The sequence below is a fragment of the Lipotes vexillifer genome, unplaced genomic scaffold, assembly GCF_000442215.2.
Source record: "Lipotes vexillifer unplaced genomic scaffold, Lipotes_vexillifer_v1.1 scaffold91, whole genome shotgun sequence".
NCBI lineage: Eukaryota > Metazoa > Chordata > Mammalia > Artiodactyla > Lipotidae > Lipotes > Lipotes vexillifer.
In genome coordinates, this window is record NW_006777583.1 from 1,132,946 (window position 1) to 1,149,714 (window position 16,769).

Below are 16,769 nucleotides of genomic sequence, written 5' to 3' on the forward strand. Positions count from 1 at the left end.
GGGGGAACCGCTCTCCTTTGCAGTGCCTCCGCCTCCTCTCTCTCGCCAGCGGCGACTGGGGTTCTCCCTCCACACCGTCTCCCAGTTCCTCGGCCCCTTGTCCGCCCACTCTCCCGCCAGAGCGTGCAGAAAGGGAACCGCAGCCCGAGCGCGGCTGACGGCGCCGGGGGAGGCGGCCGTGGGTGTGTGCGTGTGTTTGAAGGACGCCACCTCTCGCTCCTGCGTTCGCAGGCGGTGACTGGCGGCGGGGCTTCTCGCTCCGGCAACGGTGGCGACCGCGGCGGCGGCTTCCGGAGTCCCGCCGCGAAGATGCTCAAAGTCACGGTGCCCTCGTGCTCCGCCTCGTCCTGCTCTTCGGTCACCGCCAGTGTGGCCCCGGGGGCCGGGAGCCTCATCCCGGATTACTGGATCGACGGCTCCAACAGGGATGCTTTGAGCGATTTCTTCGAGGTGGAGTCGGAGCTGGGACGGTAAGGCGGAGGGGGCGGGGTGGCGAGCTGGGGCGTTGGGGGGCGCCCTGGACCTGGTGGAGCGTGGCGCCCTGTGCGCGGGCTCGGGCTTCTGGAGAAGCCCGCGGCGCGCAGCGGACGCTCTCCCTCTCTCAGCGACAGCTCCCGAGGATGCGGGAGCCGGCCTCCCTGCCCTTCGGTTTTTACCCGCTCTGGGAGAGAGCTCAGCACCATGCAAGTGCGAGTCGGGTCTCCTCGGGAGCGCCCAGGCCGGTGCAGCTGCTAGCAGCAGCCCGACTCTCTCCCACTCTCCCTCCTCCTCACCGCCTGCCACTTCCCTTGCGTGACAGCTCCCACCGCACGTGGGCCCTGCTTTCCCAACTGGTGTCTTTGCTCACGATTATATCTTGCCAGAGGGTCCTGTTTGTCTAGTTATTTTTTGGATTGGGGTGCGGAGGGAGCCTCTCCAAATCATGACAGAATTATTAAATTAGATTCTTTCTCTTTCCCCTCATCAAGCTCTTCAAAGCAAGTGGCACTAGAAATTAAACTTAAACACTAGCTTCCCTGCAGAGTCTGCTCAGGAGTGAAGGGGAAATGAATCATTTAAGAGAGTTGAAGGCAGAATAATGAACTAGTGTGGCTTTAAAGAAAAAGCAGCCCTTGGGGTGGTAATTAGTGAGAAGAGTTCTGCTGCTCTTCTTTCATGTGCTGGAGTGATTTGCTTAAATTATGTATGCAGAAAACCACCTCCCTGGGGTTGTAGAAATGTTCCTCATCCCTTCTGTGAAGATCCAAACAGGTAGTGGTTTTGCCATGTGAATGATGCCATATGTTCTCATATTTTTATCCATTGAAACATATTTTTCCCTTCCTTCCTTTTTCCTTTTTTCCTTTCTGCTATCCATAGTTAAGGGACTTCTTTTCAACACTCATTTTAGAACCAGGCCCTTTATTATAGGGAATCTAAAGATGTAATTTCAACGTTTAACAGGTTGAAGCTTCTGTACTTAACTATTTCTTTGCAATTTTATTTTCCATTCTTATTTTGCTGGAAACAGTTTAGCTAACAGCCATTTTATTTTTTATGTCATTGGAGACTACAGTGTGGGATTCTGGATGTTGGTACCTAGTGGGACTGTGTAAGGGCCACTTTTCCCCTCCGAATTGCCACTACTATTAGTGGCTCACTGAGTGCAGAAGGTGTGAAAGAAAAGCAAAACTTCTGAATGAAAATTTAGGAGTTGCCACTGTTTTAAAATGTTTCAGAATATTTGAGCATTGAATAATGCATACATAAACATCCTGTTCTGATCAAGTTTTTCAATGTTCATCTGAAGATCTGCCGTAGTATGCATTCCCTAGTAGGTTGAAAATGAAATATCTCCTTTTGTAAGGTTTGAAGCCTACATAATTGTATGATGAGCTGCAGTGGAACAGTGTAAACTTCTGATTAAAGTGATAATCTACTTAAAATTGGTGAGTTTTAGAAACTGCCACCTAGTAGAGGAAGTGCCTGATGGTACTCCAGGGACTGTCTCAACACCAAATCTAACTGCTTTCTGAGTAACATTTACCTTAGATGCTCCTAATTGGTTATGACTTACCATCAGCACACGTTATCTTTGTGATTAAGCTTTGCCCTCAGAAAGCTCAAGAAATTTCCTTTAATGTAAGGAATGGGAAAATGGGTAGAAAAATAAATAAACTACAAATTGTGTGTATATACAAGATGGTAGACTTCATAGGGAAAACCTAAGGAATTTGGAGTTTATTATACTTTTTAAAACAGCTTGTTATATTTTGTACTAAATTTTGGAGCGTGAATATAAATCAATTATATATTGCTAAGACTCTCACTCTGCTAGCTAATCATTTGATTACCATGAAAATCACAGAATTAAAATATTTTGAGAAGAGATTTAAAATTGTTACTTCTGTCCTCTTTTTCAGTATTCATGTATATTAGGTAAGTTCTCTGTAGATGGCAGAATTGGTGAGGTGCATACTTACTCCATTTGGTTGAGACTTTGAGAAATATTATCACTTCATGGTCAAAGTTGGGTGTTTTTCAACAAAATAAACCTAAAACATAAAGCAACTCTGTTACAAATACAATTAGTAAGAATCTATAAATCCAGAGAATGCAACAGAATTATAATTGTAGATATTGACTGAGTGACAAGTTTTCTTCCTCACAAGTGATAAAGTTGAGGTTCAGTCGATTGGTTTCAAGTCTTTACTCTCTTTACTCCCAGTCTTGGGCCAAGTCTGCCTGCCAGTGGTGACTCTAAAGCCAAAATATTTAATTCATTAGTAACACAGGGCTTCCCTGGTGGCGCAGTGGTTGAGAGTCCGCCTGCCGATGCAGGGGACACGGGTTCGTGCCCCGGTCTGGGAAGATCCCACATGCCGTGGAGCGGCTGGGCCCGTGAGCCATGGCCACTGAGCCTGCGCGTCCAGAGCCTGTGCTCCGCAATGGGAGAGGCCACAACAGTGAGAGGCCCAGGTACTACAAAAAAAAAAAAAAAAAAAAAAAAAAGCACATTAGTAACACAGTTGTTATTAAGAGTAAGAGAACAATGCCCCTAGTGTTGTGTGGTGCCATTGTGGTTAGTTCCATGATGTAGACAGTTCCCTCCAGATCAAGTATAGATTAAGTTATAGAGTAATCTGTTACAATTGCATGTTGTAAGGAGACAGTTCCCTCCAGATCAAGTATAGATTAAGTTATAGAGTAATCTATTACAATTACGTGTTGTTAAGCTAGTGACTCCTGAATTCAAGAAAATTGGACAAATGACCATTAGGACAACATAGGTTGAGGATGTATTTGGGGATTTCAGGGAACAAAATTCCCAAGGCTGTAACCACTTGAATCCCCTGGATGGTACTGACAGCACCAATCCACATATAGCCATTCAGACCAGGGTAGATGTGATAGCTTTCTTTTTTCAGGATGAGGGTGAGGCAGGAACTGAAGCAGGGACTGAAGCAGGGGCCGAAGGGTGTTGAAAGGAATTATCTAAGAGTTTCAGGCAAACTAATTTATTTTCCCAAAAACCACATTTGAAAATACTGCTATGTTTATAAAATTTGTTTAAAAGTTTACAAAAATCAAGTTTACAGCAAATTCAGTTCTACTCAAAAAAATAAATTGACCGTGATCCTGTTCAGGACTCCATATCTTAAAGAGTGGTTGGTCCTTTGCCCAGTGATTTGAGAAATTGGTATTTTAAAGGTTTTTCCAAGGGAGAAGGGACCCTCCCTCTGGTCCAGATTCTGCCGGGTGGTTTGGCAAACAGAGGGACAGGATTTGGCCTGGGCTGCTCTGTGGTGATGATTTGGCCCTGTGTATCCAAACCCATGTTCTGTCTTCAGTTATTTCTCACCTTTTGTTTCTGTCTGTTGTATGAGATTGAAAGAATGTTTGTAACAAAATCAGATGTATTCCCACACACACACAAGTTCAGGGAAGCAAATGAAAGATAATTAGGACAAGAGAATAAAAGTGTGAAAATCACAGAATTAAAGTATTTTGAGAAATACTTAGGTTTGCTTTCTTTTTCAGCGTAGAAATTGAGTTTTTGGAATCTTTTCTTTTTTAATTTCCATTACATTTCACTATAGTTTCTTTAGGCTAATGACTTTCAGTACCTGCCCACCACCCAACTTGATTCACAATTTAAAAAAAAACTTATATAGCAACCCAATTTAAGCATAATTATATAGGATCCCTTGTTATGTGTGTTCTTGCTCAGGAAACAAATTTAGATAGTGAGTCATATGTGTATGTAAAATGGAAATAAAAGCTTCATAAAACAATGTTTATTTTTATTACCAGCAATATACTCTAATATTTCCTGTTCTGTGCTGTTTAATTTTATTCTAGTTCCTTAAAAATATTGGTTGAACCTACGTGATTTCACATCCCACTATAGGTTGTGATTCAGTTTGAAAAGTACTGTTTTAGGCCGTAAATCTGTGTATGCCAGATTAAAGTATGAGTATGAGTATCTTCCTTTTGAAAGATGCCGTGCAGACCAATTGGTAACATTGAGTAGTGTCTGATTGCATAGCTCTGTAAAGAAAAATCCCCCTGTCTTTCCTTCCAACATTATTGGGTTTCCCTTTTCAAACACTATTGGAAAACCTGGTTTCTCCACGAGGCCTGCTGAGTGGAGTGTATTCTGGACTGGCTGAGCAGTTCAGGAGGCTGGACCAGGAGCACCTTCACTGTGGAGTGGAGGAATCCAGAGGCCTGAGCAGGGCTGTAGTCCACTCGGTAACATGTAACTTTGTTCCCAGGTAATGGTCAGCAAATGCTTCCTGTAAGGAAACAGCAAAGTGTGCATTTTCTGAAAGGAGGGCTCCAACCTGTGCTCCTTGCTGGGGAGGAATCGGATCCTCTCTTTTCCCTTTTCCCTTCCTTCCGTTTGTTCAAGTCCGTTCCTGAGCCATTCTTAGCCAGTGCTTCTTGGGCTCTTGGTCTTTCCCTCACACTGTCCTTTAGGGCCCCACAGCCTATCCAGCGTATCCTCACAGCTGGCTATGGATCTCCTGCCACACGCACTGCACTTGGTATCTTAAGCTCTTTTGGGGATGATGTTGTTGTTGTTTTTTTTAATCTCACTAGGAATTTAAAGTATACTTGTTCAGTCCCTCTCTTGTTCTCTGTGCACCTGATTTTTTTCTCAGGCAGTTGACTCAGTAGCAAGGTGGGATTGCAATTGGGAGACCAGAAACTGGGGCTGCACAGGCTCTTCGCACCAACACTGACTACAAGTTCTGGAAGGCAGGGTCTGTAGATTTGGCTGGTTCACTCTTGTGTGTTCATTGCCTGGCATAGTGCTCAGTACTCAGCAGGTGCTCAACAAATGATTTTGAAGAGAATGAATGAATGATAACAAAGTGGGCCAGGCACTGTGGGTCCTGATGTGATGATCTCAGTTCTAAGGACCCCAAGGAAAGGGAAATCTGGTGACCTGTTTGACGTGTGTGATCATGATCTTAATCTCACTCAGCACTGGTTTCCTTTCTTGGCAGTATTGGTAACTGCCGCCTCTGTAGCTTGTTGGTATTGAAAATAATGCTGCTTTTCTGTTGGCAGAGTGCTTTGTGGCTCTGAAATGAAAGGGATTCAGTTTCACCTTTGCTATTATTTTACCACAGGCATGTCAGAATTAGGAGTTAAATCAACTTGAATTTAAAAGCATGAAATGCCTCCAAGCTATGCCAACCACTAAAGTTAATACATAGTAAATGCTAAATTTGAAAATACTCTCATTGTAAAGAACCTTAAAGTCAAGTGAAGATTATGATAGGATCATTACTTTAAGAATGCACTATTTTTCCATGTTTAAATACTGTTGCAAGGGTAAAAATAACTCCTAATTTGGAAAAAAAAATAAAAAGACACAGGTGCTATCAGCTTCTAAGTTGTTCTGGTGAACTTTACTTGAAAAAAAAAGAAAGAAAGAGAACAAAAACACTAACCACAAAATAGCTTCAAAGACCTTTCTTGTAAATGCTTTACCCTCAGACACATCTGTGTGGATTATGTGTTTGCAATAATACTTTTGAGAATAAAGTACTGAGTGGTAGCCCAGCAAACTGTTTCAACTAGTAATTGTTATGTTGTTTTATGTTAATGATTTATTTTTGCTAGCTTAAAAAGTAGTTCTCTTTAGACTCCCTTTCATGAAAGCTAACATCTAATAAAAAATACTGAATTTTAAAAATTTCAAGGTCAGGTTTATTCTGCAAAATATATTATTTGAGTCAATGAACCATATAGTTCAAGCCAAAGAATAACTTTACATGAAGTCAATAGCAGCTAGAATCAAAGTTTTACTCAAATTGTATTAATCTTTACCTTAATTACTTAAAAAAATTCTATTTGATAGTGCAGGAAAATGTGAAAATTTCATAACTCCAATGGTTTAATTAGGAAGTTAGATCTAAATATTGATGGCATAGTATTAGCATACAAAGGACATGTACTCTTCAGTGCAGTCTATTTTTAAAATTCTAATTGCTAATGGAGGGCAGTGGCTGTGTGGGTGATGTAAAATAATGAAAGGTTTGGGTGGGAGATTTTCCTCAGCAATCTTATCAGTGGCAGATCAAATCAGGACAGAGTGCTGCATAGAGGATGATTTATAACGATGGGCAAAGGGTAGTACCTATAAAGCTTGCTCTTTCTCTCAGAGCAGTTTCTCAACTTTGGCACTATAGACATTTGGGGCCAGATAATTCTTTGATGTGGGGCTGTCCTGTGCATTGTAAGATGTGTAGCAGTGTCCCTGGCCTCTGCCCACTAGCTGCCAGAAGCAATCCTCTCCCAGCCACCCCACCCCCACCAACTGTGACTACCAAAAATGTCTCTAGACATTATCAAGTGCCACACCCTCCTCTGTTGAGAACCACTGTCTCAGAAGCTTGAAGCTAGTCTTTTACATGATTTTCTTTTAGTTATGTAGATGGTTAACAAGGAGTTTGATGGAATAAAGTCATTTGGCTTTATTGATTATCTGCTACAACCAAATGTTTCTGACATTTTTATGTATTACTGTTAATTTCTGTTGTATATGCATACCATCTGTGCTATAATTTGCTTAATATTTTTGTTTAAATCACCTCACTTTTGTTAACCTAAATTTATTTACTGAGAATACTTATTTTCATTAAACTGAAAACCAGTATTCATCCCATAAATAGAGGCAATAAAAACAAAGCATTTTTCCTAAATCATAGCTAGAAATATTTGCCTCCAGAAGTCTCCAAACCTGAGAATTGTTTTCTCTTTGTTAAAAAGGGAGATTATCAAAGATTAGCAAAGTTAAAACCATAGTGGCACAAATTGAGGTTTTCTTCTTGATGTAATCAGACAATTGAAAATAATTGAAAAGAGAATGATGTTGTCATTTTTTGATTCCTTGTTATTTAATTCCATGTCTTCATGCCACTTAATGTCCTCTCTGTTACAAGTCTGATCCTTTGAATAACTATGAGCTAGGCAATTTATGGTGTAGGGGGCAGGGTGAGGGGGATAGAGTATGAATGAATATGATAAATAAAACACTACTTGGCCTCCACATGTATAGTTTACTTGTAAGGCACCAACAATTAATCTAATATGAGATAGATAAATAAATAAAACTAATAACAGATGGAGATAATGAGAATTACAGCAGTCTTTACAACAGAGTGATAATTTTGACTGGGAAGACTGAGGTGTCTTCATTGGGAGGGGTGGATCTTGAATTTTGGCAGGATTTTAACAAGGTAGAGCTTTGGTGAAGAGCATTCCAGATGGAAAATACATTCTAAAGAAAAAGGCAGAAAAAAACCTGGCAGAAGAATGTGGGGTGTACATTTTATTTTGCAGACTTTACAAAGCATGAACATTGTAATGACAGATAAGGTTGGGAGGGTAAGTTGATTATCAGACCAAAGAAGAAAAAATGACTGAGTTTGTATCAACCGAAAACCAAAATTATAGATAAAGAGAAAGAAACCATTATGAGAACAAAAGGTGCCTACAGAAGCAGCTTTGTCTTGGGCTAAAGATGTGGGACTCAGAACTTGCCACTAACTCACAATGTAGATAAGTGAGGGGCGTGGGTAAAAGAGAACTTACCATGTTGGTTGAAAAAAAAGAAAGAAAAAAGAAACCCTGCAGCACTCTAGTCTAGAATAAAAAGGGGAAGTGTGGGATTGAGAGAATTAAGATCAGTTACCTACACTGGGTAAAGAGCCTGTAAAGGGATAGACAGTAACTATTTTAGGTGTTGTGGGCCACAGATCTCTGTGGCAACTCTCAACTCTGATGACTGAGTGAAAACAGCCATAGACAACGCAGAAACCAAGGCACAGGGCTGTGTTCCAATAAAACTTTATGACAGTAAAATTTCAATTTCATATAATTTTCACATCACATTCTTTTGATTTTTAAAAACCATTTTAAAATGTAAAAACTTTTAAGTTGTGGACTGTTCAAAAGTAAGTGACTGCTGTATTAGGTCCTTGGCCGGAGGTTTGCTGACCCCTGACCTAGATCAGTCAAGGTAAACTTCTACTCCTCAGTTATACGAGAATTTCAGGTTAAAATTACCTCAAAACTTCATTTATTCAAGGAATTACCTTTAATCTCCCTTTTACTTTGAACATGTCAACCTGATATTAGTTTTTCCAGTGGGCACAGGCTTTAAGTTCATTCTCATCCTTTTTCTACATCTGTTGAAACTATATCAGTTGCAGTTCTTAACCTACGTAGCACGTTGGCTAGCTCCAATCGTCATTCATGTTTTTGAAAATGAAGTAGCTTTATTTGAAGGGTGTTTAAGTTAAATTTCCATACCACGATCAGCATTCACGTTCAAAGACTATTGGAGGGTCATTTGTTTTGTGTATAATAATTAGATTTCAAGTTGCTCATTCTTCTATTATATTTGAAGTGGCAGTCATTTATAAAGTAATATGCTAAATAATCAATAAAGATTTACTTCTAATTAGTAAAGTTTATTTCATTTTTCTGTTTACTAATATATTATCTGCATGTTGAATAATCCTTCTATATGCCATACACATATGACAGGTGGACTAATTAAGGTCCTTTAAGTTGAGACTGTTTAAATAAGCATTTTTTTTAATGAAAAGTTATTCTTTCTTAGTTTGAATAGAGTTTAGAGCTAACTAAAGCATTCACTCATATCTTAACTAGAGCAGAGGTCTCCAAAGTGAGATGTTCATATCCAGGGGGTGCATAATATAATGGGTTGCTAGAAGAACATTTTTTTTTTTTCTAATTTTTGCTCTTTTTAAATGTTTTGAAAAGAACATTACATATTGGTTCAGTAGCATATGTATTGCATTTATAGGTACATAAGTATACACAATTTGGGAGCATGTGCTCAAAACATTTTATTTGATGATTACTGGATCAAAGAATGGTAGTTCTAAGTGGTTACTGAATAAGTTTTTTACTTATATTTAAATACTAACATTTTGCTATATGAAAATGATTTTAAAGCAAATACATAGATCAAAATGCAGACAAAGCAATCATATTGCAAGGTGTGACTTTGTGCAGAAAGGGGAAGTGGGCACATATGTGCACTTGTTATGCATTTTAAGACTACCTGATGAAAGATTTTGATAAGAACGTAACTGCCATTGTAACCAAAAAAGTCATATGGCAGAGTAAAGAAAAAGAGAAAAGGAATACAGTTTGCCCATCAAGCAGAGGGTTAAATGAATTTTGTTTTTCGTTGTTGTTGAACCCAAAATTCATAGGCAAGAACCTCAATTTCAAAATACCTAACTTACTTCATGGTAAATTTTGTCAACTGCTGGCTTAAGCAGCTGACTGCATTTGCCTGAAGTGTTTGGTGGGCAGGGGTTGGAGAGTTGTGAGCATTAGTGCCAGGATGCTGAGTTTAACTTGGTTAACAAATGCATCATCATCAGTTAATTACTTCTTAAGTCATGCTTCAGGGTGATATGGTTGAAAAATTCACCAAAATTTTGGTGCAAAAATATCTTTTAAAAAAACTAGACTAGAGATAACACTCTGTTTAGAATGGTCTGCTAAAAAAGTAATACATATGACATGCTCTTAACTGTTTTCTTTACTAGTTTGTGGTAGCATTCTTCGTTAAAAGTGTACTTTTCTTTGATTTGTCATGATTATAGACAGAATTTGACTAATATTACAAACCAGAACAAAGAAGAGTAGGGGATAGCAAATCTGTAGTTATGTTCAAACATTTATTGTTACTTATAATGCAATATTTGAATGATTTCTTCCCACTTTCAGTCTTCATGGACTGTTTAGTAGGGACTTTTGCTTGCATTGCACAGAATCTTGTACTTTTAATTTTTTAAATTAATTTACTTATTTTTAATTTTTGGCTGCATTGGGTCTTTGTTGCTGCATGTGGGCTTTCTCTAGTTGTGGCAAGCGGGGGGACTACTCTTCGTTGTGGTGTGTGGGCTCCTCATTGCGGTGGCTTCTCTTGTTGTGGAGCACGGGCTCTAGTCATGGGCTTCAGTAGTTGTGGCTTTGTTGCTCTGTGGCATGTGGGATCTTCCCGGACCAGGGATCGAACCTGTGTCCCCTGCATTGGCAGGTGGATTCTTAACCACTGCTCCACCGGGGAAGTCCCTCTTGTACTTTTCAGCTTGGTCTGCCTTACTTCTTGTACTCTCTTGAAGGGATAGTTAGTGGCTCTTTAACTTAGTGACAACCGTCCATGTGGGACTTTCACAGACGTACAAAATTGTTCTTTAGTTGTGACAACTAGTCAGTCCAAGTGTTATCTTTAACAGGATATAAATGCACTGCTACCTATTCATTCAAGTGAATCTTATCTATTTTTTCAAAGCTCCCTGTTAGGACAAGCACTGAGAAAATAAGACTATGTTATTAAATGTAACCAAATTCAAATTACGTAATTCAGTAAATCAGCCTGGCCTAGAGTGTTCAGTCATAATAAGCCTCTGAAGATTTCTTGTGTGAGTGGAAACATTTTTAGTGGCTCCTGTGGGACTCTGAGTCCTTCCTCTCCTTTTTCCCTCAGTGTGAACACATAAGGTAATAAAAATGTTCAGTGAAGTAAACTTGAGTTCTGATTGTAACCTGTATCGAGAAGCGAATTAAACACATAATAATAAACACAGCTTGTCATGTGTATGTATGCCACATCAGCAGAGTGGAGACCTGAGGAAATTGTCAGGATAATTCACAGCAAATGGTACAGTTCTTTCAAATCTTGAGGTACTGAGGAAATGGGATGTCAGGACTGAGCTGAGGGCCCCAGGGAGCAGATGAGGTTCTGGCCCAGGCCAGGAGGGGGCAGCAGAGCTCCAGTCCCGGCTTGAGCAGGCAGGTGGTGGAGGGGAGTGATGCTCAGGGAGCCGCAGCCCAAGGGGACAGTTGGGCAAGGCAGCTACTCAGGAAAGCTTTGAGGCTGGGGGAGCAAGTAGGGCATTCTGGACAGTTGAGAGTGGAGATGAAGGAGGACTGCTGAGCCAGGCAGGTGCTAAGGCAGGAGCTGAGCTAGAAGGTGCAGGGTGCAGGCAGGAAAACAAGAAGGATAAAATTGCTGCTTGATGGCTGGGTTCCTTTGGGCATAACACTAGACCTCACTAAGCCTCATTTCTAAAGTGAAGATTTGTGGTAGTATATCCACCACAACGTTGCTCTGACGATGAAATTAGATCGCATATGTAAAAACACTTAGCTCCATGGTTGGCACTGAAGCTTAATATCGTGCCCCAGACAGGATACAAGGTGGGAGGTAGGGGATGATGATTCCAAATTCGGTAGCTACAGGGTAAAAAACCTTAGTCCAACTTACTTGGGTCTTTTAGCATTCTGACTCCAACTTGCCTGCCAGCCTTGTTCCCCACCACTTCTAATTACCACCATGGAGTATTTACCAGGAACTTGGTGTTGAGATTTTCCTTTTTTTTTTTTTTAATGTGCATTGCTAATTATTTCAATAATACAACAAGGTGATCAACACGAGCATCATTTTTCAGATGAGGAGCCTGAAGCTCAAAAAGGTCAAGCAGCTTGTCCAAGCTCACGCAGCTGGGGAGGGGAGCAGAGCTGGGATTCAAGACCCGGTTGTCAGACTACGGTGCTCCTCTCTTACCTGCCATCCTCAAGGGACCCCTCATGGTCCTCATATCTCCATGGTGTTGTGCGTGAAACTCTCCTGGCCTGAAATGCCCTTCTCCTTCTAATTCCTCCAGGAGAGTCACCCTGCCCCCTAAGCCGAAGGTTTCTCCTGCCTCCCAGCTCTCATACCATGTCACACATTTATTGTCTTACAGGTAAATGCTTTGTGGCCTTCACCACCAGAGCATCTCTTCCTCAGACAGAGGAACCCCGAATCTTATCCATCTTTTGTCCCCACTACTAAGCCCATTCTCCAGCTTACTAGCTGCCCCCCATAAGTGCTTAATAAGTGTTTGTGGAATAGCGAGTGAATGAATAAATATTAGAAGAATTAGATGAACAACTGCAGGAAAATGAGCACACTCTTAAATCTCTCTTCCTTTAGGATGTTTTTCCTATGCATATCCTCTGCTAAACCAGCACACTGTGAGATTACTTATTCAATGTCTTTGTCCTTCTCTTTAGAATGTAAGCCTCTGTGGGCAGGACCTCTATCTCTTTGTTCATTACTCTGTCCCCAGACCTATTGCAATGCCTGGTGTGTAGTGAGCACTCATTAAATATTTGTTGAGTAAATGAGTCAGTTGTACCAGCAGGGCATCTGCAATTGAAAGTCCTTTGTAATGCTAGGGTCTCTGGTCTTTTATCAGGCTGCTTTGTCTTAAAGAGGCCCCCATGTCTGAATGAACTGGGAACAGTGTGACCTTCTGTGATTAGATCATCTTTGTTGAAGGTACTCTCTAGCCACAACCATCTGTGCATCTCTGTTTTCTTCCAGTTGAATTCTCTGGATGATTACCTTAGTTCTTTACTGCCTGTTCAGGAGACAGAGCAGCTTTTGGAGTAAGTAGGGTTCTAAGCTCCAGAGGCTTTGTAAATGTGTTGGAGGTTCCTTGAATAATTTTTTTTTCTTATTTTGTACTTTTTAAATGCCTAATCTCTTTTTTAGAGACATGTACTCATTATTATATTTGCTCATTTTTACTTCCATAAGATGGTATGGAAAAAACCTGAGCTATCTTTTTGGCCAGCCCAATAATTATTCTGGAAAATGTGTATGTCCCCATCTCTATTTTTGATGACAGAAGCCAGGGAAGTATGATGAAAGAAAGATTGTGTATAGGAGAGAGGGAGGCAGAGATGGAGCTGAGGGATGGAAGGAAGGTCACTCCTCACCTAGGGCTATTTTTTGTTTTCTGAGTTAGCTACACCTCAACCCACAAGCACCTCTCTGTCCCTACCTGGCTTCTCCCCTTGTTGTCCTACAAGAGCACATGTCCATTTCATTTTCTTTGTATCTCCCCTTGTTTTGGTCTGAATGTTTGTGTCCCCACTGTGGATTCTTATGTTGAAGCCCTAACCCCCAATGTGATGGTATTTGGAGAAGGGGCCTTTGAGAGGTGGTTAGTGTTAGAGGAAGTCATGAGGGTAGGGCCCTAATGATGGGATCTGTTCCCTTGTAAGAAGAGAGACGGGAGAGCATACTCTCTCTCCCTCTGCCATATGAGGACACAGCAAGAGGTCAGCTGTCTGCAAGCCAGGAAGAGAGCTCTCACCAGAACCCGACCACGTTGGCTCCCTGATCTTGAACTTCCAGCCTCCAGAACTGTGAGAAATAAATGTCTGTTCTTTAAGTCCCCCAATGTATTTTGCTATGGCAGTTGAGCCGACCAAGATGCCCATGTACCCCTTCCCCCACTTTGAATATCTATCTAACTTTGGTCACAACCTCAGAATCTGCCTGCAGTGTCTCAGAAACTAACCTGAGTTAATCTAGGCTAATGTGGCAAGCAGAGCTTGAGGAAAGTGATGTACCTTTCCTTTCCCAGATGCCCACCATTGTTCTTCTCCCAGATGTTGGGGGATGCAGTCAAGAGGCCCACTTCACAGGCAGTATAGCGTGGCCTTGGCTTTATCTAGGAGCTGCCTTCTGGCATTACCACCTTGGTATCCACTGTGCATCCATATCCATACCTGTTGGCTTTCCAAGTGCCCATGCCTGCCAGCTCCCAGCATATTATTTCCTCAGCAGCTGGCACAGGATTTTTTTGTTGCCAACTAGAAGCTCAGCTATTAAAAAATATAACTTGGCCCATCTTGAGAATCATATGTTTCCATCAGAACTTGGATCTGCATTCTGGCACAACTCATAGAGTCATGCACCTCTCTCAGGACCAGGAACCCAGTGTTCCTCTGGGTCTCTGACCACGCTTTCACCTGCTTGTTCCAAATGCAGTTTCCAACCTGGAGTAACCTGTGATGCTTGTGATTTGTTGAGCACCAGTTTACCAACATTTACTTGGTCTTTTTTAATTTATTAACTTGTTCAGTGTTTCTTTAGCACTAGATTGCCTTCTCTGATAGTTTGTGTCCGTTTTATATCTTAAATTGTTAATTCTCAAGAATCAGGTTCATGTTTTTTCAGTTAATGAAAAGCTAACAGACAACATGGAGGCATGGAGTAAACACTGCATGACTTTGCATGAGCTTGAGGCAGTCCAAGAAAGGAGATGTTAATATTTATAAATATCTGACTGCTGTTCTTTTGTATTTCACATACTGAAAATAATGTGTGGTATAACCTTAAGGTTTTCCATACCTTCAGACAAAAGGACATTTGGGGAAGTTTAAAATAATTGCTGTAGATGGGTCTTTCTGTATAATTTTTACAGTGTGCTTTTCTTATAAGAAGAGCACTAAAATTAGAGAATATTAATCATTTTGTAGTTTTGAGATCTTATTTGTGCCAACCTTAACTTGGTCATATATTTATTAATTTTTTATTGAGAATAATGCATTCTTCACTGGAAAGTTAAATAATCAGACCCAGAATCACTGCAACTTGACTGTGATTCAGAAATAAATAAGAGAGTCCTGGAAATCATTTAAGGATGTTAAAAAAAAAAAACAGATGTGATTCGGAATATTTTAAAGCAGGCTGTAGTCTGTGTACACTGATAAAAACATATCACATAAAAAAGACTTCTTGTATTAAAATGACATCGGTATTAGCCATGCATAAAGAATATATTTCTCTAACTTGATACCTAACTAGTAAAATAAGGTTTGACTTTTGGTTTCATCATACGTTTCTTTAGTAGCTGCTGTTAATTGTCTTAGTCTCTTTTCTGGTGAAGGGATTTCTTTGAAGCACTTAAGAAACAAATGAATAAACTTTGAGAAAGGTTAATGAGATACAAATGGCTAGGAGAAAAGGGGAAAAAAATAGAGACCAGATGACTTAGGAGGTGTCTTACTGACTGTCATTCAGGTAAGGGGTATTAATTCTGGAATGGCTCTCTGTAAAGAAGGAGGTGATTAGATATCACAATCCTAAGTGATTGGATATCACTGTCTTTTGAAATGTCTTCTCATTCCAAGATTGTGAATATGAGATGGCTATAGGCACTCTGAGAATAAAAATCAGGGCTGCAGGCCATATAAAATGAACCCATGACTCCAACAGATATTAATAGAACCCCCAGTGGCAACTGTGGTGTAAAAATACATTCCAACTCTTGTACCTATTAGCTGTCTATTGTTAATGAATTTTTAAAACTGTAATGAGCTTCATTTTCCTCATCTGTAGAATGAAAATACTAGTGCCTTTCTCACAGGATTATTGCAAAGATTTTAAAAAGACAAATTATGTGACTATTAAGCAAAAAAAAACTGTGCACATACTGCATGAGACTTTTTATTTTAATAATAATAATAATTTTTTTTTACTATTAACTCCAGACTTTATTTGGATTTCATCAGCTTTTCCATTAATGTCCTCCCTCTCTTCCAGGCTCTAATCCAGGCAACCACATTGCATTTATTTGGCATGTTTCCTTGCCTTCTCTGATATGTGACAGTTTCTCAGTCTTTCCTTGTTTTTCATGACCTTGACAGTCTTGAGGAGTATGGGACAGGTGTCCTGTAGAGTGCCCCCTAATTTGGGTTTGCCTGTCATTTTTCCACATGATTAACTGGGGTAGTGAGTTTTTGGAAAGAATACCACAGAGGTGAAGTGCCCTTCTTGTCACATCCTATCGGGGTACTCGAAGCCACCTGACATCTCTGTTGATTTTAACCTTCATCACTTGGTGAAAGTGGTGTTTGCCAGATTTCTCTGCTGTACAGTTACTACTTATCCCTTCCCCTACTCTGTCTAGTCTTTGGAACTGAGTCGCTAAAGCTAAATAAAATAACCAACTCTTGGGAGGGAGGGTGATTAAGCTCCACCTCTTGGAGGGAGGAATATCTACATATTATTTGTAGTTTTGTAGAGAAGATTTGTGAGGTACTGTTTTATTACTAATAAATTCTTACATGTATATAAGATGATTGGATATCTTAAGTCATTTTCCAAAATTCTTTTTAAAATATACTGCCAGCATACATTATGCAATTAGGAATGTACTAGACGGTGAGAAACTTTGAATCTGGTAGAAGCTGTCCCTGGAATCTTGTGCTTAGACAATGGAGAGTATTGGAGATGTGTGTTTAAGGGGAAGGTGTGAAGTCAAAAACTCTCTTTTGTTTTGATGGAGGTAGATAGGCTCTAGACAGTAGTTGGTCTCTTTCTGTGTCTTGTAGGTGCATAATTCATAATAGGAATGGCTCTCATTTCAGATGGCCTGCTG

At 40.3% G+C, this 16,769-nt stretch overlaps 1 protein-coding gene across 1 annotated transcript in view; it reads left to right on the forward strand.

The window, feature by feature from the left end:
* Positions 1-173: 173 nt before the first annotated feature.
* Positions 174-16,769, forward strand: part of CAMK4 (calcium/calmodulin dependent protein kinase IV) — a 224,016-nt gene continuing 207,420 nt past the window's right edge. Inside the window, exon 1 of the mRNA XM_007451190.1 lies at positions 174-470. Within this exon, the coding sequence (XP_007451252.1) occupies positions 310-470 (161 nt within the window). The 5' untranslated portion in view covers positions 174-309. The remainder of the gene's footprint in view (positions 471-16,769) is intronic.